Below are 23,674 nucleotides of genomic sequence, written 5' to 3'. Positions count from 1 at the left end.
AGCGTGCATGATTGGTTGAAGGTTGCGAACAACCCTGTGGAGCACCAACATTTTAACACATTCGAATTAGTAATTGGAAATAGCCTTTTCATCAATTTGTCATTTCAAACGTTGTCACTACAAAATTATTCTTGATGCTATCATTTTTTATTATTATCTATAGTCATATTAGAAACCAGCTTAATTTCCAGTCCATGTCTTTTTATATTACATATCTAGGCATTGAATTTCCATATTGCTATGTTGATTATATTTTGCTCTGGAAAATACAGCAGCACAGTTTACAGCTTACTTATAATAATCACCATCCCTCCCCCACCTTCCTCTCCCACCCAGTGCTATATTTTGTATGAGGAGCTAAAAAGAAAATAACATAAATTTAAACCTCTTGATAAAATATGGAATAAAAAACTAAGAGGAAGTGAAAATGAGGCACAATGAAAATTTTATCAACACAAAAGAATTTGTTTCAACTTCTGGATGTTGTACAGATCTGAACTTCTGCTGTGTATAACTAAGGACATTCAGGATAAAAATCATCGATCTAGCTCATTAAAACACTATGTATCTTTTTAATCAGTGAAGAAAGCTACTCATTTAAAATCACTATTTACTAAGCTACTTAAGCATAGTTTTAAAGCAGTTGAAAAACCCAGAGTCTTAATGGTGAAATCTAAATATTATAGGTATTGATTTAGTTTAGAAATTAGTGTGGTATTTATATTTGTTATAGTGTTGCTTCTTATTTCTCTAGTTGTCTTCTTTGGTTTTGGGATTGGTTTTTTTAATATTATTGGTTTTTTAATATTACTGGTTTAAAAGACAACAACAATATTCTTTTGTATTTTGAAGGCGATTCTTGACTGTTTAAGCTTAATTTTTCAAGTGACTGCGCAAGCGTAATTAGTGTGTTTTTGATGGCAGTAATGATTTTTCAGTCCTTCGTAAATCTAAACATTTTGCTTTTTCTAGTTTTTTTTAATTTGTATTTACAATTTTATCGAATTAAGCAACTAATAGCCCAAATGAATTTTTAAACTTCCTTTCATTAAGAGACATATCAAAAAATGGGAATAGAACCTGAAATGTGAAAACTTTGATCTCTAAGAGAACAGATAGTTTTAAAAGGCTTAACCATATGTTTATACATAATGGAATTAGAAGGCTACCACTTTCAAAATCTCTTGATGAAATGTAAATATTATTTGCCAGGATAACTATTTCCTGCATTAAAGGCATGCCATTAAGAAGTAATGAGTGTTCTGTTTTGAAGAATGTCTCGTTACTTTTATTAGTAAGTAAGCTATAGATTACTTGGAAGCTTCATGGAGTTCTTAGTGTTAGTTATTATTTTTACTTTTGCAAGGTGTAATGGCTACTCATAAAATATATTAAAATGCTTTGAGTAAAAAAGCCCATTTCTATATATAAACTACTATTTTCAACTCTTTTGTTCTTCTAAATATACTTGGGTTGGAGGGGGTAGTGAGAGTGCTATAATTTTTTTAAAAAATTAATTAATTTATTTATTTTTGGCTGTGTTGGGTCTTCGTTTCTGTGCGAGGGCTTTCTCTAGTTGCGGCGAGCTGGGACCACTCTTCATCGCGGTGCGCGGGCCTCTCACTGTCGCAGCCTCTCTTGTTGGGGAGCACAGGCTCCAGACGCGCAGGCTAGTAGTCGTGGCTCACAGGCCCAGCTGCTCCGCGGCATGTGGGATCCTCCCAGACCAGGGCTCGAACCCGTGTACCCTGCATTGGCAGGCAGACTCTCAACCACTGCACCACCAGGGAAGACCCGTGCTATAATTTTTGATGCATAAAAATCTGTCTAGCGAATGCAAATTATTATGTGAGATCCTTTTCTTAGAGAATAATTTAAAAGCACTCAGGAATCTAACTACCTTTGCTTTCACTGAGAACTTTTAGAACAACTTTGCCTATTCCATGAGTATTCTTTTGCAGAAAAATAGCTTGTTTCATAGTATTAGAGGAATGAAGAGAGGAGTGAGGGTTATATTCTATTAATGTCTTTTTTCTTCTGTTGTATTTGTTTTACATCAACATTTAGTTACTTTTTTATCATGTGATTATTTTATATTCTTACAGACATTAACTAAATAAAAGTAGCAAAGTAATTAGAAAATTTATTTTTAAATTAGTTCAGGACCCCTTCTTGCAAAGTATATCACGCCAACTTACTGAAATGCAGATCAAAAGCCAATAGAAAGTTTATTATTTTCTTCTTCCCAAAGTGAAAAATCAGAATTTCTTCTATTGCAAAATTATACTACAATACATAGCATCCTTAGAAGCAATCTAGTTTCCCTATAAACAAGGACCTAAAAATAAAAGGAAAAGTCAAGGTAACTATGATGCTCATCCCAAGTATTCTAATTACTTATTAAATTTCGGAAAAATCCTGCCACCATTAAGTGGTAAGATGGGAACTCACTAACCACAAATATTAGTATCATTTTGAAAAAATTACTTTTTTCTCTGGAATATGACATACATGTATTAAATATTAAAGGGAGGTTGTGTGGTCTTTCATAATTGCAAATTCCTTAAAATAAGTATTTTCCTTTAGTTCTCAAAGGCTATCTAATGAAATCTGCAAAATATTTAAAATTTTTGGAAGTTAATTATTGTCAATAAATAATAGGCCTCAGCTTCTAGAACTCCTTTATATTTTGTTTTTTGTTTGTTTCTTTGTTTTTCTTTTAAGCTCTTAACTTATCTTACAGCTATTGGGGTTGAATCTGTAAAAAGGAGTTTGACACATAAGTAAAAGTTGGCAGCTAATGACCTAGAAAAGATAGATGAAAAGGCTAGCCAACTTTAATTTTCTTCTACTATATTATCAAATCAAGTCAGAAAATTTTTCTCGGAGGGTGACTTGTAGCTGTATTGAGTATTTCTTAATGTTTTATTTGTGATTATCTCATCCTGAGCAAGGAGATTAGTAAGAAGTAAAATATCTGGCACATGGGGAATTTTCTGCAGCATATGTTTTTATATTATATTATATATATATTTTTTAGAAAAAGTCATTGACTATATTTAGCTTAAATATAGCCTATATTTAAATATAAGGTAAATATAGTCAATCCAGCACCAATTTCTATTGATTATTGATTTTATCTCCTGAATATTTCTTACATTTATCCATGTCCTCTCCATCTTCACCAGGACATCTGCCTAGTCTGAGCCTCCAATCATCTTTCACCTTGATTACTTTTATAGTAGTCTAACTGGGGTACCAGCATCCAGTCTGCCCCCTCCAATTCTTTCTCCACAGATAATCAGAAAAGCAGCCTGGTCAGTTTCACTCCTTCCCTTCCTGCTCCCATAACTCTGTCCTATGAAAAACAACAGCAATCAAAAAAAGCCACTCATAGTTTTCCAGGCCTACTGTAAGGGGAGATAAGAATACAACTTCTGGAGGTGGCTAATAGGCTGAGTAGTCTGTGCCTGCCCGTCTTATTTCCACTAGTCTCCAGTCTTCTCATCCTCTTTGCTCCAGCTGCACACTGCCTCTCTTCAGTCTCTCCCATCCATTTTTCTCTCACATGCATGATCTATGCCTGTAACTGCTTCTGCCTATTACTCTCTTTTTTTTTCCTTCACCTGATTAATTCCCTTTCATCCTATAGATGTTAAGTCAAATGTCACTTTCTTATTAAAGGCTTTTCTGATTTCTCTGGTTAGGTCAAATTTTCCTATTATAAATTGTTGTAACACTGCATAGCTTATTCTCAGTAGCTTATCACAAGTAAAATTTTATATTTTAAGGCTTTTTGATTAATGCATCTTGCCACTCAACCTTCACTACAATGTAAGCCCTATGAGATCAAGGGCTGTCTGCCTTTATATTTCCTCACCATTGCATAGTGCATGGCATCATGCCTGGCGCATTGTGATGAGGAGGAAGAGAATGATGCTGATGATCTTAGAGAACCTAATTGGTCCCTATTTTATGTCAGGCATTATTCTAAACATTTTATTGTATTAATCTGTTTCATTTTCATTATAACCCTATGATATGTATGTACTGTGTTTTGTTTTTTTTTAATTTATGGAGGAAACTAAGATCTGTAGTAGTAGAGATAATAAATATCTGATAAATGCATGAATGAAAGATACTGAATGTTTTTTTATTGAGCATTCACGATATATTAGAGATAATGTATTGATAAATGAGATATGCCTATAAGAATACTTAGAAGTGTTGATAAATTTGCTTATAGAAATATAGGTTTCAGTTCATAGTTACAGGACTACCCACTCTACTTTGCTTTGGAGAAAATTAAGGTAGGAGTCCTCAGCTATTGCCTGTGAGACATAAGGAAGTGAAAAACTGGCGTGTTCTGATGGGAAAGGCCTGGGAGGTGGAGGGAGAGAGGCAGGAGAGGAACATTATAAAAATCTGTAAGTCCTGATTGCAGAATGTTCAAGTTATATTCATTCCTCTTTGAATGATACTCTGAGATACAATTGTGCTCTTCCTGAAAAGATGAGGATACAGGCCACTTAGCTTCCTTAGCTTACTCCGTAAGGAGCCATCAAGATCTCACCTTTCCTCAAAAACATTCACCCTAAGTGAAGTAACATCTAGATACCAGAAACCTGGAGTGTCACCCCCCGAGGCCACAGGGTGGGCAGTGGGGGTACCAGTGCCTTCTTTGTCCAGCACTCAGTAAATGGGCCTCTTTCTTGTATAAGCTTTCAGATTTTTCAATTTGGTAAATTTACGTGAACAGAGTAGGGAAGAGAGCATTTCCCTGGCTAATTCACAAAATCCATTATGTGACAGTATCTTAAGCGTAACTTTCTAAACCTAAATATCTATGTGGTAGAACACAAGTTGTGTAAATCCTGCTATTAAATGTAGAAGTATTTGTTCTACTTTTTTTTAAACATCTTTATTGGAGTATAATTGCTTTACTACTTTTTTATTAGGCAAGGATAGTTACCATCAATATTGTGGAGTTAATAATTACTATCTGCTAAAATATATAATCCATCAACAGTTCTTGAGTATGTACCATGCAGCAGACCACTTGAAGACGTTGTAGATACAATAGCTGTCAAGAGAGTCACTGCCCCTGCCTTGTCTGTGCCTGTGGTTTATTAAAGGAGACAGATATTTAAGCAAGCAATACAGTGTAATAGATGCTGACAGAGAAAATATGAGCACATATTTTCTATGTGTGAGATGCTGCAGAAGCCTATCAAAAGGAAATGGAGTATTGTAGTTTTAAAAAAGCCTTCTAAACATTTCAGCTCAGGAGCTGAGAATGTAGAGAAAAATATGGATATGTGGTTTTGTTTTAATTTAATAATAATGGATCATATTTATGTACATATGGGTATGTGTTCGTATAAAATGCATAATATTTTGCCTTTTCCCACTTAATATCAGTGCGTATAGATCTACATTATTGCCTTCTAAAGAACTTCATGCATGTCTGTCTGTATGTATGTCTTTATTCTTGGGTAGAACTTTGGAAGTGAGATTGCTGGACCTAGGGTTTGTGCATTTAAAATTTTGATAGATTTTGCCAATTTGCCATCCAAAATGGATCCACTAGTTATACTTAATATCTCTGTTAAAGGGTGAGTTTATGCAAATTGATGATGTAAACCCAAACACTGAATACAAAAATAGACTCTTACTACAAGGGAAAAATGCAAAGTTTCATAAAGTAAGATGTTAAACATCACTAAAAATCAAATAAATGCTAAATTAAAATACAAAGCTGTTTCTCCATGATAAATTAGTACAGGTAATGAAAATGCCCCACACAGACAAAGCTACACTGTAATTTCAGCTCTCAGCCATTGCAGATAGTGTGGTAAAATCTTTTTGGTGACTGATTTGCTTAAAAGAAATCTATATAGTATAGTGAAAAACAGTTTACTTAACTGAATAGAGAATGGATACTGGAGTCCTGGGGTCCTGGAAATTTGACAGATTTAGCCAGTTCTTCTTAACTCAAGTTGCAATGTCAGAATTACTTGGGCAGCATTTTCCTACTACACACACCAGTGTTCTTTTTTGGTAATAGACATCCTAACAGGTGTGAGGTGAAAGATCATTGTTGTTTTGATTTGCATTGCCTGATTATTAGTGATTTGAGCACCTTTTCAGGTATCAGGTGCGGGTTCATGGGAGCCTGCTGGTAGGTGCCGTGGATGCTGCCTGAGGCTGTGGGAGCCGCCCTGCCTTGGGCTGCTGGAGCTAGTAGGCGCTGGGGGTAAGCCGGGGGCCTGGGTTTGAGAGAGCCTGCAAGGGGACACCTAGGACCTTCAGGTTGGCCTGATCCTGGGACCCGCCAGCTCTGGGACTGAGGTGAAGTTGGGCACTCACTTTACTTTCGTTCTCCAGTGGGGAAGGTATCTCTCTCTGTGCCGGGCTGCCTGGGCTTAGAGGAGGAGCGATGGGGGTAATGTGATTCTATCTTTCCTACCTTCTTACTGTGCCTTTTCTTATTTCTGTGCTTTACCTACAGGCCGTAATCTCTCACCTGGAATCCTTAGCTCTTGTGAAGCAATCTTTGTGTGCAGATAGTTCTTCAAATTAATGTTCCTAATTGGAGGGGATGAACACTAGAAATTCCCATGCTGCCATTTTGCTGACATAACTCCCAATTTTTCTTTTTCAATTAGGTGTTAAGAAAGCTTAGAGCTGGGCTTTATATTTAATCATGGATATTATATTAGCTAATTCCTTGGGCATATTTGCTTTTCTCCTTATCACTTTTCTAAGCCTTGTTTGTATTGAATATGAGTTTCTGTTAAGCCACTTCAGCACCAATAACAAATGATTGTTGTTTGCTCTTTTTCTGTGCTGTAAATTTGTTGGACTGTAGGAAGTGGAAGGGAATGGAGGAAAGAAATGCATAAAAATGTATAATTTCACTCGGTTCTGCACTGTAGTGATTTTGGTGCTATATGTGTAGCTTATATGTGTAGTTGTGGGCAGATTCAGTGGCAGTTGCTTGAACAAGGTTAACTGCCCCCTCATAGGTGACCTTTGCATTTCATAACATTGTATGAGAGAGTTTAGACCACATTTCACTTCTTTGCTGTGTTTTCACCTTTAAGTATAAGCTTCTAAATTTCTTGCCTTTATCTTTGTGTTCTTAACCATAGACAAATGCCTGAAGACATTGAGTTGAGTGAGTTAATCACAAACTTTTATTGAGAAGTCCTTTGAATACCCATAAATTTTGATTAAATAGTACACATGTCCTGCCTTTTTAAAAAAATAAAATAGGATCCAAATAATGGAAGTAGGTTAACAATAAAGACAACTAATTTCCTTAGTTGCAGTCATTTAAAGCAGCTTATGTCCTGCCATAATTTCTTCATAAGATTTTAGAATCCTCCCTTCATCCATCTCTTCTTCTTTTTTTTTTTTGCGGTACGCGGGCCTCTCACTGTTGTGGCCTCTCCTGTTGTGGAGCACAGGCTCCAGACGCGCAGGCTCAGCAGCCATGGCTCACTGGCCCACCCGCTCCGTGGCATGTGGGATCTTCCCGGACTCGGACACGAACCCGTGTCCCCTACATCGGCAGGCGGACTCTCAACCACTGCGCCACCAGGGAAGCCCTGTCTCTTCTTTCTGCTAATAGACCCCAAACAAACTTTTGATTAATTGTTCTTGAGTTAGTAAAATCTCTTAGTATTGAATGCCTTGAATTAGTTTGAAGAGATGAAACTGGTATTATCTTGGTATTATCATTTTTTTTTTTTTTTTTTTTTTTTTTTTTGCGGTATGCGGGCCTCTCACTGTTGTGGCCTCTCCCGTTGCGGAGCACAGGCTCCGGATGCGCAGGCTCAGCGGCCATGGCTCACGGGCCCAGCCGCTCCGCGGCATATGGGATCCTCCCGGACCGGGGCACGAACCCGTATCCCCTGCATCGGCAGGCGGACTCTCAACCACTGCGCCACCAGGGAGGCCCGGTATTATCATTTTTGTGAAGAGCTGCAGAATACATTTTTTTTTAGCTCATCACATGTGAGGTTTTAAGTTTGGTATTACAATGTGATATTTAAAAGTGTTTCATTTTAGTAAGAAATCGATCCTCAAACTGAGCTCTTCACATGCAGTAGGAAAGAGGTGGTGACTATCAAATGTTCAAAGTCATAGGAGAGAGGATTTTTTCCCCCACTTTTAAAGGGAACATATACCAGTTTGATTTGAAAAACAAAACTGCTTTATAATAAACCAAGGAAACCCATTCACTATGAGCCCTATCCCAACTGTAAAGGATAGAATTTACAGCAGGGCAGGTTTCTACCACAAATTATTCATATTCAAGAACTATGTTTTATGAGTGAACAGGAGTCATTGTTAAGTTGTATCAGACCCTTGCTCTATGAGACTTTAATGGAACGAAATCCTGGGGTATTATGGACAGGCAGTTAGAATGATGAAAGCAAGGTCTTTATGACTATACACACATATATTGTGTATATATGACTATATACACAATATAAACAATTTTTGTGTTTTTCTCTATTATGTGTAATTACTTAAGTTTTAGGGTAACCAAGCATTGTATTCTTTAGACACTTATGTTGATGAGGCTAGAGTTCAGTATATAATGTTCTGAGATTGTTGGAAAGTGTGTTAAATCAACAAAAAGAACTGCAAAGATAATTCTACTACAATTATAAACACAATTCTACTACAGTTATAAACAAAGAACAAAGTATTTTCTTAAATGTTCAATTTTGAATTGTATACTACAAGAGCTTTTTCTCCCTTACCCCCAGCACTCCATGCTCTGTTCCTTCAAAAATATTAGGTTTTCATATTGAATTATATACTTCGTTTCTTTATTTAGTAAATCTTTACCTTTGAACTTTTAACTAAAAGTAGTATCATACAGATTTTTTTCCCCTAACATCAAAATGCCAAGATACATGTCAGATTACAGTATCCTTTATGATTTTGCTTGACCGTATCTGTACTTTCAACAAGAATATGCATAAGAATACATTTGTACTTGAAGATTTTCTGATTAACTTTTATATTTTCATTTTATAGTTGAAAGCTGTGGTCCTTGACATTAAATAAGTATAGCTAGATACTTCAGAAGACTTTGTGCTTTACATGTGTGAGGGTGCACTCAAGCGTGTGAATTGGTGGGAGAGGAGGGAACATAAAAAAGGTAGAAAAGGAGTAGTTGGAACTAACTGATTTGTTGTAGTGTCCCAAGGGGTAGGTACAATCTGCAAGCTGTCAGGTTCTATGACAGGGGCTGTTGCCATCAATCAGAGCTGACATTTGTATAGCAGAGGTTAGTATAACTGTAATTATATGTGTGTTTATGGAATTTAAACCATGTGACATTGTAGATTTTATCCTTAAATTAAAACATTCATATAATTTATAAGCTTGTTGGTTGAGTAAGTGTGGGATTATGTATTTTAAAAAGGAACATAGACTTCCTAAATCCTGCAAACTGTTGTGCGGTCTACATCTATAGCATTATAATGTGATTTGTAACAACTCCCGGCTGACTGTCTTCAACACAGAAAATGTATTAAGCAAGCATTTTTGAATATTGTCTTTTAGCTTAGTTAATAGATCCTTAACATTTTCAACTAAATGTACAATATTTCATCAATTGTAAGACATTTAAAAACTTTATTTGGTAGTCTTTTTTTAACTTCTTAGTGACACATAAAATGAAGGTGTGGCCTAAAATTAATAGCTCTTGAGATTTGATGAATTATAGTAATATACTCATGGATTTTAATGACTATCTTTTGGTATTTTACCTTTCTGACTTTTAAAAAAGTCATTTATATAATGGGTTTAAACAATTAATTTTTTTCTATAGTCTGACTACCAAAAATTTCAAAATGAATTTTAAATATTATACAGGTAAGAAAGTCTACTTCCATTTTTTAAAATTTCTTGTATTCCATTGACATTTTAAATCTAGTTTTAATTTATAGCCATCTGCCTCAAAGAAGAGTACTGCTACAACAGTCAAAATGTTTTAAAAACAAATGTTTAAAATTCAGTAGGATATCAGTGTGACTTGTATAACTTGAAATAGATATAACAGGATTTGTTAAACATAAAACAGACTGCTTTTAGACATCACAAACATTCTCTGTGTCTCAATGTTCATTGCAGCTCTATTTACAATAGCCAGGACATGGAAGCAACCTAAGTGTCCATCAACAGATGGATGGATAAAGAAGGTGTGGCACATATATACAATGGAATATTACTCAGCCATAAAGAGAAATGAAATTGAGTTATTTGTAGTGAGGTGGATGGATCTAGAGTCTGTCATACAGAGTGAAGTAAGTCAGAAAGAGAAAAACAAATACCGTATGCTAACACATATATATGGAATCTAAAAAAAAAAAATGGTTCTGAAGAACCTAGAGTCAGGACAAGAATAAAGACGCAGATGTAGAGCATGGACTTGAGGACACGGGGAGGGGGAAGGGTAAGCTGGGACGAAGTGAGAGAGTGGCATGGACATATATACACTACCAAATGTAAAATAGATAGCTAGTGGGAAGCAGCCACATAGCACAGGGAGATCAGCTCGGTGCTTTGTGACCACCTAGAGGGGTGGGATAGGGAGGGTGGTAGGGAGACGCAAGAGGGAGGAGATGTGGGGATATATGTATATGTATAGCTGATTCACTTTGTTATAAAGCAGAAATTAACACACCATTGTAAAGCAGTTATACTCCAATAAATATGTTAAAATAAATAAATAAATAAATTGCTTTTAAGAAATGTAAAATGCACAACTGAACATGTTCCTCTTGCACTCTTACAGGTATGTTGACAAGAGGCTTTGTGATCTCTTTAGTAATTCTTACCTTGAAATTCAAAGAATTCTATTTGGGACAAGTCTGTTAAAACTTGGATTCAAGCATGACATTCTTCTGTGAAACACCACCTTTCTGGTGTGTTTTGATAAAGGGTTGCTGTAGTGTCCAATTAGTGGATTATGCAAATAATTATAAAAAATTCAGCTTAAAAATTTTACTGTTTTTCTCCCCTCTTACCCTCCCCAAAGAGGAATATATTTCACTTAGAGGAAGAAAAGTATTTGAGTAGTCATGAAACAATCACAGAAAACTAAATGTTGTAAATTTACTGTTTACAGATGTAAGAAAAGTTTTTAATAATAAGGTGTAAGTGCTTATGGGATGTAGCAAAAGCAGTTTTAAGCTGGAAGTTTATAGTTATACATTAAGAAAAAAGAAAATTCACAAATAAACAACCTTACTCTACAGCTCAAGGAACTAGAAAAAGAAAACAAATTAAGCCCAAAATTAGCAGGACAGAAATAACAAAGATCAGAGCAGAAACAAATGAAATAGAAACCGGAAAACAGAAGAAAAGATCAATGAAACTAAGAGGTGGTTTTTTTAAAGACAAAAAGTATTAGCGGACCCTTAGCTAGACTGACTAAGGAAAAGAAAGAGAAGACTGAACTAATTAAATAAAAGCAGAAATGAAAGAGGAGACATTACAAAAAATACAAAGGATCATAAGACATTACTGTGAATAATTATATACCAACAAATTGGATAACCTAGAGGAAATGGATAAATTTTTAGAAACATACAACCTACCAAGACTGAATGATGAAGAAATAGAAAATCTGAACAGGCTTAATACATCACTAATACATTAATACAATGAAAGATAAAAATCACATGATCCTCTTAATAGATGCAGAAAAATCAGTTGACAGTATTCAACATCCTTTCATCATAAAAACTCTCTACAAATTGGGTATAGAAAGAACGTTCTTCAACATAATGAGGGCCATGTATGACAAACCTACAACTAACATCATACTCAACAGTGAAAGGCTGAAAGGTTTCCTGCTAAGATCAGGAACAAGACAAGGGTGCCCATTCTCACTACTCCTATTCAACATAGTACTGGAAGTCCTAGCCAGAGTAATTAAGCAAGGAAAAGAAATAAACGTCTTCTAAATCAGAAAGGAAGATGTAATATGGTCTCCGTTTGCAGATGATATGATCTTATATATAGGAAACCCTAAAGACTCCAGCAAAAAACTTTTACAACTAATAAACAACTTCAGTAAAGTTGCAGGATACAAAATCAGCATGCAGAAGTCAGTTGCATTTCTATACACTAACAGTGAACTATCTGAAAAAGAAATAAATAAAATAGTCCCATATACAATAGCATCAAAAACAATGACATACTTAGGAATAAATTTAACCAAGGAAGTGAAAGATCTATACACCAAAAACTATAAGATGCTCCGGAAAGAAATTGAAAAAGACACAAATAAATGGAAAGATAGCTCATGTTCATGCATTGGAAGAGTTAATATTATGAAAATGTCCATAATATCAAAGCCATCTATGGATTCAATGCATCCCTATCAAAATTCTATTATCTTTTTTCACAGAAATAGAAAAAAACGATTCTAAAATTGTTTTTAGAATTGGAACCACAAAAGACCCCAAATAGCCAAAGCAATCCTGAGAATGAACAAAGCTTGAAGGCATCACACTTCCTAATTTTAAACTATATTATAAAACTATAGTAATCAAAAAGTATGGTACTGGCATTAAAACAGACACATAGACCAATGGAACAGAATAGAGAGCCCAGAAATTAACCCACACGTATACCATCAACTAATATTTGACAATTGAGCCCAAAGCACTCAATTGGGAAAGGATATTCTCTTTGATAAATGTATGGGGAAAAGTGGATAACCATATGCAAAAGAATGAAAATGGCCACCTATTTTATACTGCTTACAAAAAATTAACTTGAAATGGATTAAAGGCTTAAATGTAAGACCTGAAACTATAAAAAATGCTTGAAGAAAACAAGAGAAAAAGCTCCTTGACATTGGTCTTGGGAATGATTTTTGGATATGACACCAAAAGCACATGCAACAAAAGCAAAAGTAAGCTTCTGCACAGCAAAAGAAACAGCGAAATAAAAAGGCAACCTATAGAAGGGGAGAAACTATTTTGCAAACCATCTATCTGATAAAGGGTTAATATCCATATAACTCAATAGCAAAAAAAAAAAAATTAAAAATGGACAGAGGACTGGAATAGACATTTTTCCAAAGAAGACCACCAAGTACATGAAAAGGTGCTCAACATCACTAATCATCAGGGAAATGCAAGTCATAATAACCACAATGAGATACCACCTTACAGCTGTTAGAATGACTTGTTACCAGAAAGACAAAAGATGACAAATATTGGCGAGGATGTGGAGAAAAGAGAACCCTTGTGCACTGTTGGTGGGAATGTAAATTGGTACTGCCACTATGGAAAACAGTTTGAAGGTTTCCCATAAAGTTAAAAATAGAACTACCTTATGATCCAGCCATTCTACTTCAGGGTATATATCAGAAGGAAGTGAAATTGCTATCTTGAAGAGATATTTGCTCTCCCATGTTCTTTGCAGCATTATTCACAATAGCTAAGACATGGAAACAACCTCAGTGTTCGCCAAGAAATGAATGGATAAAGAAAATGTATATACATAGAGTGGAATGTTATTCAGCCATAAAGCGGTGGAAATTCAGCCTTCTCCTACAATATGGATAGACCTTGAGGTCATTATGCTAAGTGAAATAAGTCAGACAGAGAAAGACAAATACTGTATGTTCTCACTTATGTATGGAATATTAAAAAAAAAAAACCTCAAAGAAACAGAGAGTAGAATGGTGGTTGCCAGGAACTTAGGGGTGGGGGAAATGGGGAAATGTTGGTCAAAGTGTACAAACTTCCAGCTATAAGATCGATGTGTTCTGGGGATCTGATGTACAGCGCGGCAAGTATAATTAACATTCCTGTGTTATGTACTTGAAAGTTGTTAAAGAGAGTAGACCTTAAATGTTATCACCACATACACACACACACACACACACAGGCACACACACACACACATGGTAATATTATGTGAGGGAATGGAAGTGTTAACTAACTTCATAGTGGTAATCATTTTGCAATATATATGTGTATCAAATCATCACATTGTGCACCTTAAGTTTATATATGTTACATGTCAGTAATAACTCAATAGAGCTGGACAAAGAGGAAGGAGAGATAAAGTGATTTCCCCTAGGTCACAGTGTATTAAAAGGCAAAAGATAATAATATTAATGTTTAAGTTAATTACCAGATGAGGTGGTTCTAGCAAGTTGTAGGTCCTTTGGTTTTGCTGTCAAATGGATGGAGCATTTTAAAATTGAATACACCAAATTGTTGGCACAGTAGTGGTGTATAGCATCTCAGCTCTGCCATTTTCCCAGTGGTCAGGCTAAAATTGGAACAGTTTGTAATAATGATTTTCATACTCCTGAGGGAATAAGTACATGTATTGAGAGAAATTTGAGTTGACAGTAAAAATATTGACAGTTAACCCATGCCCTAATAGAAGAGCAGATGGAAATGTCTTGCATGAGTTCCAATTCATTAAGCAAATGTGACACTTTATTTTCTAGCCATTTTCGTTCAGGGGATTAGAGTAATGAAATGGTAATATAAATGAAGCCACTTCTCACTGTGCTGAAAGTAAGGTGTATAAAACAAAATGCTAAAATGGATTTTTAAGGTTTGGTAGTATAGTTTTCTGATATCTGAAAAATTTTACTTTACAATTTAATCATTACCACATTATTGTCTTTGTAGTATACTTTGTAGCTTTCTTAACATTTATTAATAGTAAGCTTATTTTATATTTTAATGTGACATGAATTTACAGTTTAAGAGAATTACTGTTTTTGAAATCACATGGGCATATTTTTTAGGACTTTTAGTGAAAGGGTTGTTAGTAAGTGATCCCTGGGTATATTTATAATGATATATCTTGGGTTATTTTAAATTTGTCATTTTTCAAAGTAGAAGTTCTGTTTAAGTTATTGGAATATAAAAGATGTTAATTAAAGCATACTGAATGTTTCAACCCATTTTAGATCTTAAAATTCATTATACATCTGTTAATACTTAATTCCAAAGCATTTTTTTAATGTAAAATTTGATGTGATCTCAACATTGCCATTTGGCTTTAGCAAATTAACTAAGTAGCTTTGGATTTGTAGTATTTCACACCTTAGATATGAATGCCTTAATCTATTTCATTATAGTTTGCTAATTAATGTTACGTCGAAGTACAACTGCTAAATTTTGTGGTTGATATAGTTCATTTCAAAATGATAGCAGTGATATCTCTAATAATGCAACAGGTTATATTGACAAACTTGGATTATGCATTTGTTAAGAATTATACATCATTTGCAATCTAAAAAAATAAGATTATCATCATTCCCATAAGCAACTTCAAAAACAGACCTGAGATAACACAACAAAAATGTTGAGAACAATCTGACCCCCTTAACCTCTTCACTCTTCAAAGCATAGTGAGTTTTGATTGTCATCAGTCTCTATAAGCTGATATACTGGCTAAGAAAAGCTTTGGTTTTGATTTGTTACCTCATGTGTTCTTTGAGTTATATAAGGGCTTATTTCCTAGTTCAATATTACTGTAGTAGAAGGTTTATTAAACTTTTCTTTTTCTCTGCTATAGTATGCTTTTAGGGGACACAAACAATTCAATATGTAGAAAGCAAATAGACTTATTACCACAGCTCATGTCAAGTGGTCTCTTCTAAGAACTTTACTTAAGTACCCTGGGCTTACCTCCTGCTCTTAGTACCCAGGATCTCCGGTGACTCGTTGTTTGTGTTGCTATTTTGTGCCAGTTATGCTGTAGTATATGTGTTGTTTTTTAGTATAAACTTCTGCATATACTAGTTGATATTAAAGGGTAGTTTTTAAAAACTGTGTCAGTAGTAAAGCTTCAAATTTGGAAAAGTATAAACAGGTAACCATTCCTAGAGTGGATCCTTGGTTTCCTTTTCATTTCCTTTTAGTGCTTCATTCACTTATTTTTGTCCCTTTTCAAATAAAAGCCATTATCAGTACACACTTGTTTAGAAGATAGTGTCATTTGGTTTCTTACATTGTAAGACACATTTTAAGTAAGCCTGTGTATTTTGTACACTTCACACTACAATTTACAGACAGACTACCTTTACTGAATTTTAATGAGTAACTGCTTAATATCACAACTTAAAGAGAAGTGACTGTTGTCTACAGTGAGTCAGATATCATTCTGGGATATTTGTAACACTTTACTTGATCTGTGTATAGGTGGTCAATCATATTTCTTTTTGAATAACACAGTGGAAGTTTAAATAATATGTGACCTCTTTCTCCTTTTTAATTTATCTTTTCTTGTCTTATAGATGCTTGTGACCACACCAGAAAAATGGGATGTAGTGACAAGAAAGAGTGTTGGGGACGTAGCTCTTTCCCAAATTGTAAAGCTTCTTATTCTTGATGAAGTTCATTTACTTCATGAAGATAGAGGACCAGTATTAGAAAGCATAGTGGCACGTACTTTACGTCAGGTAAGGGGAAGTTATTTGTAAGCTTACTTTGAGGGATACGTTTTTAAACTTAAATGTAACATTCAAAGAAATATTAGTATGTATTGTTCATGGGGATAAAGATAATTTTCGTAGGGAGAAACCTTCAGCTATTTCATTTTTATGTTAAAAGTACCCTATTTTTCTTCCTCCCAGGTCTTATGTTATTGAAGTCTCTTTAAATTAACCAAAATAAATACAGGAAAACTTCTATTCTAAACCTGTGTTTTAAAGCTAAATGTAACTTTGACTAAGCAGTATTAAAATATGGTAGAACATAGGAGAATTATTAATTATTCATCCATTTCTCTCCATGCCTGACCTCTCCCCCCATTGAAAAAAATCTGGAAATGATTTATATTTTCCTTAATATACTAGATAAAATGAAATATTTCCTAATGTGCATAATCTTAATTGTTATTTTTAAAAAGGGACGTGTAATTGTTGTCTCTAGTTTTGGACCTTTGTGGTTACTCATAAATTGTCCAAATCAAAATTGGTAATTTCATCAATGATCTGTGGTTGTTTTCTGTTACCCCTCTTTTCATTAAGTGAAAAGATATCTTAAAGTACCCATGACTATTAAAATGATGTTTGTTGGTAGATTGTGCATGTAAAGACAGTAGATGAACACTAGTTTTTTAACATAATCAAGAACTCTAATTCCTTGACTTCCCATCTGTTATTGTCTCTGATCTGTATTCTCCTGGCTTTATTTTCATTCTGAAATAGCCAAGACTCCATGACCAGTTTTTTTCTTTTGTCAATAGCCTTAACTTATTTATCCCCTGACTCCCTGGCAGAATTCCAATTGAACAGTCAATTGAACAATTGAACAGTATGTTTCCCTCCAGTCAGATTGCTAAACACTAGCTGAGATCACACAGGGGTGGTGGAGACGAAGGTCACTACACATTCGTAGACTCTGAATTCACCTGAATCGTCGGGATTTACCCCGTAACTTCGGAGCAGCTTCCCTTCTTTTTTCCAAGCTTCACCAGACTCCTCCCTCCTTCTTCCCCACCCTGTCGTGCCTCATTCTTAGAAGACAATACTTTTTACTGAGTGGAAACACAGGCCTTCATGGTCGAACTCCCTCAGTTTGCATCCAGAAAAAACCTCCCTGCCACCCAGCAAAAGCCTCAAACCCCTTCCCAGATCTATCCTCATCATTCCATCCCTCATCCTTTAGTTAGAGGCCCCCTGTCCCCTTGTCTTGGACTCCATTCCTTTCACTCTGTAAGTTATCCCTTTTCTTTTTCCTGGGTCTTTAACTTCTCCTTCTCTGTGAGCACTGTGCCTTCAGCTTTAAAGAATTGCAAAGTCCCACCCATCTTTATCAAAATGCCTCCCTCAAAGTATCCTGCTCCAATAACTGCTGCTTAGTAAAGCTGTTTTTACCACTCAGCTTCTGGAAATATTAATCTGTATTCAACAACTGTGGTCTGGTTATTGCTCCAGCATAGGTCATAAAAAGTTTTTTTGTTTTTTAACCAGAATATAACTCATTATTTCTTCAGAATTGAAACTCTTTTCTCTTGGACTCCATGATGCCACCCTGCCTTGATTTTCTTTACTTGATTTTTTTGTCACCTACTTAGCTGTTCTTTTTCAGGCTCTCCTTTTCTCACCCTTGAAATGTTTACATTCTCCACGGTGTTGGTTTGCAAATTGGCTTTGTACACAGAGGGCAAGGAGAGAACTGAAAAAAGAGGCAGACCACTCCAGATTGGTAGGTGACAGTTTTAATAAGCAAGGGAACTTACTTTTGAGGCTTGTCTTGGGCAACTGCAAGATCAATCGACCTCTACACCTGCCTTAACTATATGTAGTTAACTGACTTCAGTCACATATACTGTCCAGATGGTCTCAACACCACATTGCTGTCTCAAGGCTGCATCCTCGGGGAAGCTTCTAGCTCAGGGAATGCAAGCGGAATGCTTATTCCTAGGACAGCAAAGGGGGTGAGGATCCTCTGATTGACAAGGTCTAGCTTGCGGATTAATTGGCAGTCACATCCTCTCGGTGACCTTTTCCAACACAGGACTCTGGTCACTTGCCATCTTCTTTTTTTATTCTACATATTTACCCTGGGAAAATAACACTTCTATGCCTGTGTCACTTAAATCTCTGCATGTGGTCCAATCTCCCCGCTGACTTCTATTCCTCTCCAAACACAGTTGTATGTTTCTACTCTGATATCCCATAGACATCTCTTGCTTAAACACGTCAGAAACTCTGCCATCTTCCCTCCCTATTTATAAATGGCATGACAGTCCATTTGATTCTCAAGCCCAAATTGAGTGTGTGGGAGCCACACTCAATTGTTCCTTCTTCCTTAACACTCACCCTCACCCCCAATGACTAGTTAGGTGTCAGTTCTTTTATATTTCGTATCCTGAATAGCTCTCATCTAGAACTAGGTATGGGAATTTAATATGAAGGGAGTACAAAATTTGAGGAAGTCTATATTGCATTTTCAAATGTTTTAAAATAATGTGCTTTCATCTGGTAAATCCAACATAAAATTCTAGATGAATTAATGATTTAGCTATAGCAAACAAAACTCAGTGCATTAAAGAAAATATGAAAGAGCATTTAAAAAATAACCTTGAGGTGGAGAAGCTCTAAGCAAAATGCAAAACTCCAAAGGTTACAAAGGAAACGTAGCGCATTTGGATATGTAACTATTAAAAACTTCTGACCAATAAAGATACCTCCAGAAAGTTCAAATGTAAGACAGAATAATAGAAATTATTTGTAGCACATGAAATAAAGCTTAAATGTCCTTTATAATTAAAAGGTTATTGTAAACTAGTAAGAAATATGTTTTTTTTTTAATTTGGAAAAAGCACTTTACAGTAGAAATAAAAATTCTGAAAATCATAGAAAAGATGCTTAAAAGGAATCCAAATCAACATGAGACATTTCTCTTACATAGATTGGCAAAGTGAAAAAAGAATGTAATTTGAAAATGCTCACTAAACTGTGTTTTTACTTCTTGAAATCTAACCTATGGAAATAATAGCACAGACACATAGATACAGTAACACCAGTATTCACTGACGCTTTCTTGTTAGTGTAAAATATGTTGGAAACAACCCAACTGTCCAACAAAAGAAGAAATGGTTTAATAAATGCCATTAATTCATAAAATAAAATGCCACTTTGCAGTCTTTAAAAAGAACAAGGTAGAGCTATATGAACCGGGTTTGAAAGATATCCATGTTATATTCTCATTGAAAAGACACAATATACAGCACAATCCCATTTGTGTAAAGAAAAAAAATGCAATATATTTATATTCTCATTCACTCATTTAGTGAACATTTATTAGCTACCTGCTATGTGCCGGCTACACAGTTCTAGGTGCAGTGGTTATAGTTACCAAATAAAGTTCTTGCTTACATTTAGATTTTTAAGGTGGGGTACAGTAGGGTGCATAGATGTGGAAGCATATGCAACAAGCTGTAAAAGTGGTTTTATAGTAGGGATGGAATTAGAGGACTCTTTAGGACATGTTTGCTTTTTACCGTATAAAAATATGTGCATGCACATGTACAGATCCACATACATAAAACACAAAGCATTGAAATATTCAAAGTAGACACACAAAAACCAGAGGTTTTAGCTAATACCCAACTTAAGAATAATGTCAATAATACATGTAGTTGTGAGACAAAGGTGAAGCATGGAGAAGTCTCCAACTGCCATCACTGTTCTCCTTTCTTGCCACGGTGGATATGCTCTGGCACAGATTTTACTTGTGAGGTCTCGAAAAGAAGCATGCAGGGCATCATTTACACAAAAGAGACCTATTTTGATCATGAGATTTTTTTTTTTTTTTTTTTTTTTTTTTTGCGGTACGTGGGCCTCTCACTGTTGTGGCCTCTCCCGTTGTGGAGCACAGGCTCCAGGCGCGCAGGCTCAGCGGCCATGGCTCACGGGCCCAGCCGCTCCGTGGCACGTGGGATCTTCCCAGACCGGGGCACGAACCCGTGTTCCCTGCATCGGCAGGCGGCCTCTCAACCACTGTGCCACCAGGGAAGCCCTGTTATGAAATTTTTAAAAAAATTTTTAACAGCTTTATCGAGGTAGAATTGATATACAAAACAGTGCATATGATTAGTGTATTAGGTAAAGTGAGATTAGTAGTTAACAGAAGGTACTATTTCCCAAGGTGATACTTCCCGATTATGAGATGTTTTGATTTGATACCTTGATACGTACATAGCTTAGTGATCTTTTCAGGGATCCAGGCCACATAAGTCCATACATTCCTGGTTTGTTTGCATTGAGCCACCTAGAGAGACCATGTCCATCAGCTAAAAGCATTACAAAGATAAAGCTTTCCTGCAACTATAGAACATTAGAGGTCAAGTAAATACCATTAGTACATTTGCCAGGAGGTCTGTCATTAGCATGTTTACAAGGGGATTTGACCAGGGCACCTTTCTTTCTTGAGCATTCCCAGTTGAGAGAGAAAATAGATTGCAGGCCTGCTGCTGATGCTTTCTGTACATATGTACACAGACACACACACATTATGTACCATATGTACTTTGAAGCATTCGTTATAAATTTATAAATTTTTGTAAATTATGAATATATAAAGTATAATTTTCTATATATAGTTTATAAACTGTGAAGTAAAATATATATTGTAGGTTTGTTTATTACATATGTAGTATAATTATAAACATATCATATGTTAACATATGATACAGGAATATATAATACATTGTATGTAATATGGATATATAATATGTAAATATACATTAATTCATCCTACACATTGGCTTCTTCATAATATAGCCAAATTCCAATTGTATAGTTTATCACTTACTATGCTTATAAACCTTTGATGACTTGCTGTTTGTTATCTTAAGAAAAATGTTTGAATACTTTAACTGGACGTTAAACACTACTGAAGCCCTGACCTATTTATCCAATTTTAACTTCTGCATCATATTCCTTAGCTGATGTAGGTTCCAGCCACACAAAACCATTTATTCCTTCCCCACTTTTTTTCAAATGCTATTGGCCCTCTTTCAGAGGTAAAACTAATCTTACTTACGTCAGAGTGTATTGTTAGTTATGAGATGAAGGGTTGTAAATGCAAAATTATATATTATTGCTCCACACGTCCATCTGTTGAAAACTTACTATTCTTTTGAGTCTGCCAAATATCACTTCTTCTATGAAGTGTTTCCTAGTTTACCACTCAGAATGAATTACACCTTTTCTGTGTTCCCTCTGTACTCCCTTTCTTTGCACATTTTTAGCACTCATCACAGTCTTCCTTATAATTTCACAACTTAACTATAGGTAATTGTGTCTTTATATGTGTCTCTCACTAGATTTTAATCTCCTTAACAGAATGATCTATATGATTCTTCTCATATTTCCAGTGTATTAGTGCAGTGCTCATAAATATTTTTAGAAAAAACAAAGTTCCTTTTTGTTTGTTCCTTGTGATTACCAGACATTCCCAGTAGATGGCAGTGCTTTACATGGCACTTCAACAATTTGTAACTAACATAGACACACCATTGGTAGCTATTCTAATGCAGTGTAGATTCTGTTCAGTTTCTGAAGTTGCATGGTGGTATTAGGGACTAAATTCACAACATACTTGGCATGAGTGAAAGAAATTTGGAAAATAAAAAAGTATAATGAAGCCCTAATCTGTTATATTTAACAACATTGAACTAACATTAGTTGTCGTAACTAAATTTACTTTCAGTGAATAGACTTTGTCCAAACTTAGATTTTATGTGAGGGAAAACGCTATAAAAATTTACTGCCTAGTTTTTGGGCTAATAATAAAGAAGAAACTGTAAAATGTTAATTTTTTATAGCTTTCAACTATTAATATTTTCAGATAACTCTGTATAGTGTATAGAGTTTTGAGATGTGGTTTAAGACATAAACTTCCAACTTATCCATATTTTAAAGAATATATTTCTCATACAGCCTTATCTGTGTGGAGAATGATATGATTTTTTTAGATTAAAAAATACAGTTGTTGTAAAATGGGATTTTAGCAGAAAAATATCTCTAGTGTTTGCAAGATATCATGTATTTAACATCAGAAGTCCTTAAAAATATACTCAATAACTTTTGTGTTGAATGATTTTAAAACTAAAAATCACCTTTATATCCTTTCACATCACCACCAATAGGAAATAGAACTATGGTATAATTAAAATTATCATTCTAATTACTGTAAAGGATTCTAATCATAGCATGTAAAGGAGATTTCTTAAATAATAGGTAGGGTCATCAGTTTCCCTTATTTAGGGTTCTCTTGTTTGGGTTGGGTTTGGTTTGGGAGCCATATGTATATCTCATAGGTAGTGTTTTATTTAGTCCTCAAAGAAGCCCAGATAGAACCCATAACAGTGAGTAAGCAGATTCATTTTGTCCTACTTACAGAATGAGTTTGGAAGGCACAGGGCCTTTCTAAGTGCCTGTAAATAATATTTGTGTGAGGGAGTGAACTCAGGCCCTTGGACTTGCCCAGCCCATATATGCATTGTATAGAAATATCCAAGGAGAAATCTGACATTGGGAGCTGCTCACTTAGGTATAATAACTTGAAGATACCAGCATGATGCAAGCAAGTTTTGACTAAAATTAGATGTAAATAAGAGAGACATAAAAACTGAAAAAATAGTTAAAATAGTTGCCCAAGTAAATATATCCCATGAATCCCCTTATTTTACTTATGATAGCAAGAAGGTGAGAATGACTTAAAAGTTCCTAGATTTAAAAAATAATAATATTGTATAGTCTTTTGTTAAAGATTGAGAATCTTTTTATATGCATTCTCTCATAAAGGAATTTGGTCGAAGGTTAATTAACTTACCAAATTCATTCCAAGTCTTATGTACTTTTAAAAATCACATCAGAGGTTTTCAAACTTTTTTCCCAGGTAAGAAACACTTTTTTAAATTAAACTTTTACATGGAAGCCTAGTATAGAAAAATATGAAAGCATGTAGGATTTGAAAACCCAGATAGAAGGGGTATTATAGGTGCATGGGGCTGCAGAATGCCCCCCCATACTTCTGCAGAACCCCTAGGGCTTAGCTGTGAATGGTCCTGGACTGTTCCCTTTAGCAACATTTGGCATCTTAATTTAAAATGGGAAGTTTTTATGTAATGAAAGTAATAC

At 35.1% G+C, this 23,674-nt stretch overlaps 1 protein-coding gene across 1 annotated transcript in view; it reads left to right on the top strand.

The window, feature by feature from the left end:
- The window catches only part of ASCC3 (activating signal cointegrator 1 complex subunit 3), a 325,470-nt gene that overhangs the window by 108,810 nt on the left and 192,986 nt on the right, over window positions 1-23,674 (top strand). Inside the window, exon 11 of the mRNA XM_081251559.1 lies at window positions 16,313-16,477. Within this exon, the coding sequence (XP_081107685.1) occupies window positions 16,313-16,477 (165 nt within the window). The remainder of the gene's footprint in view (window positions 1-16,312; window positions 16,478-23,674) is intronic.

This window comes from Mesoplodon bidens (assembly GCF_964165515.1).
Source record: "Mesoplodon bidens genome assembly, chromosome: 12".
NCBI lineage: Eukaryota > Metazoa > Chordata > Mammalia > Artiodactyla > Ziphiidae > Mesoplodon > Mesoplodon bidens.
Note: the sequence above shows the minus strand (reverse complement) of the source record. Positions and strands in the feature narration are given on the sequence as shown.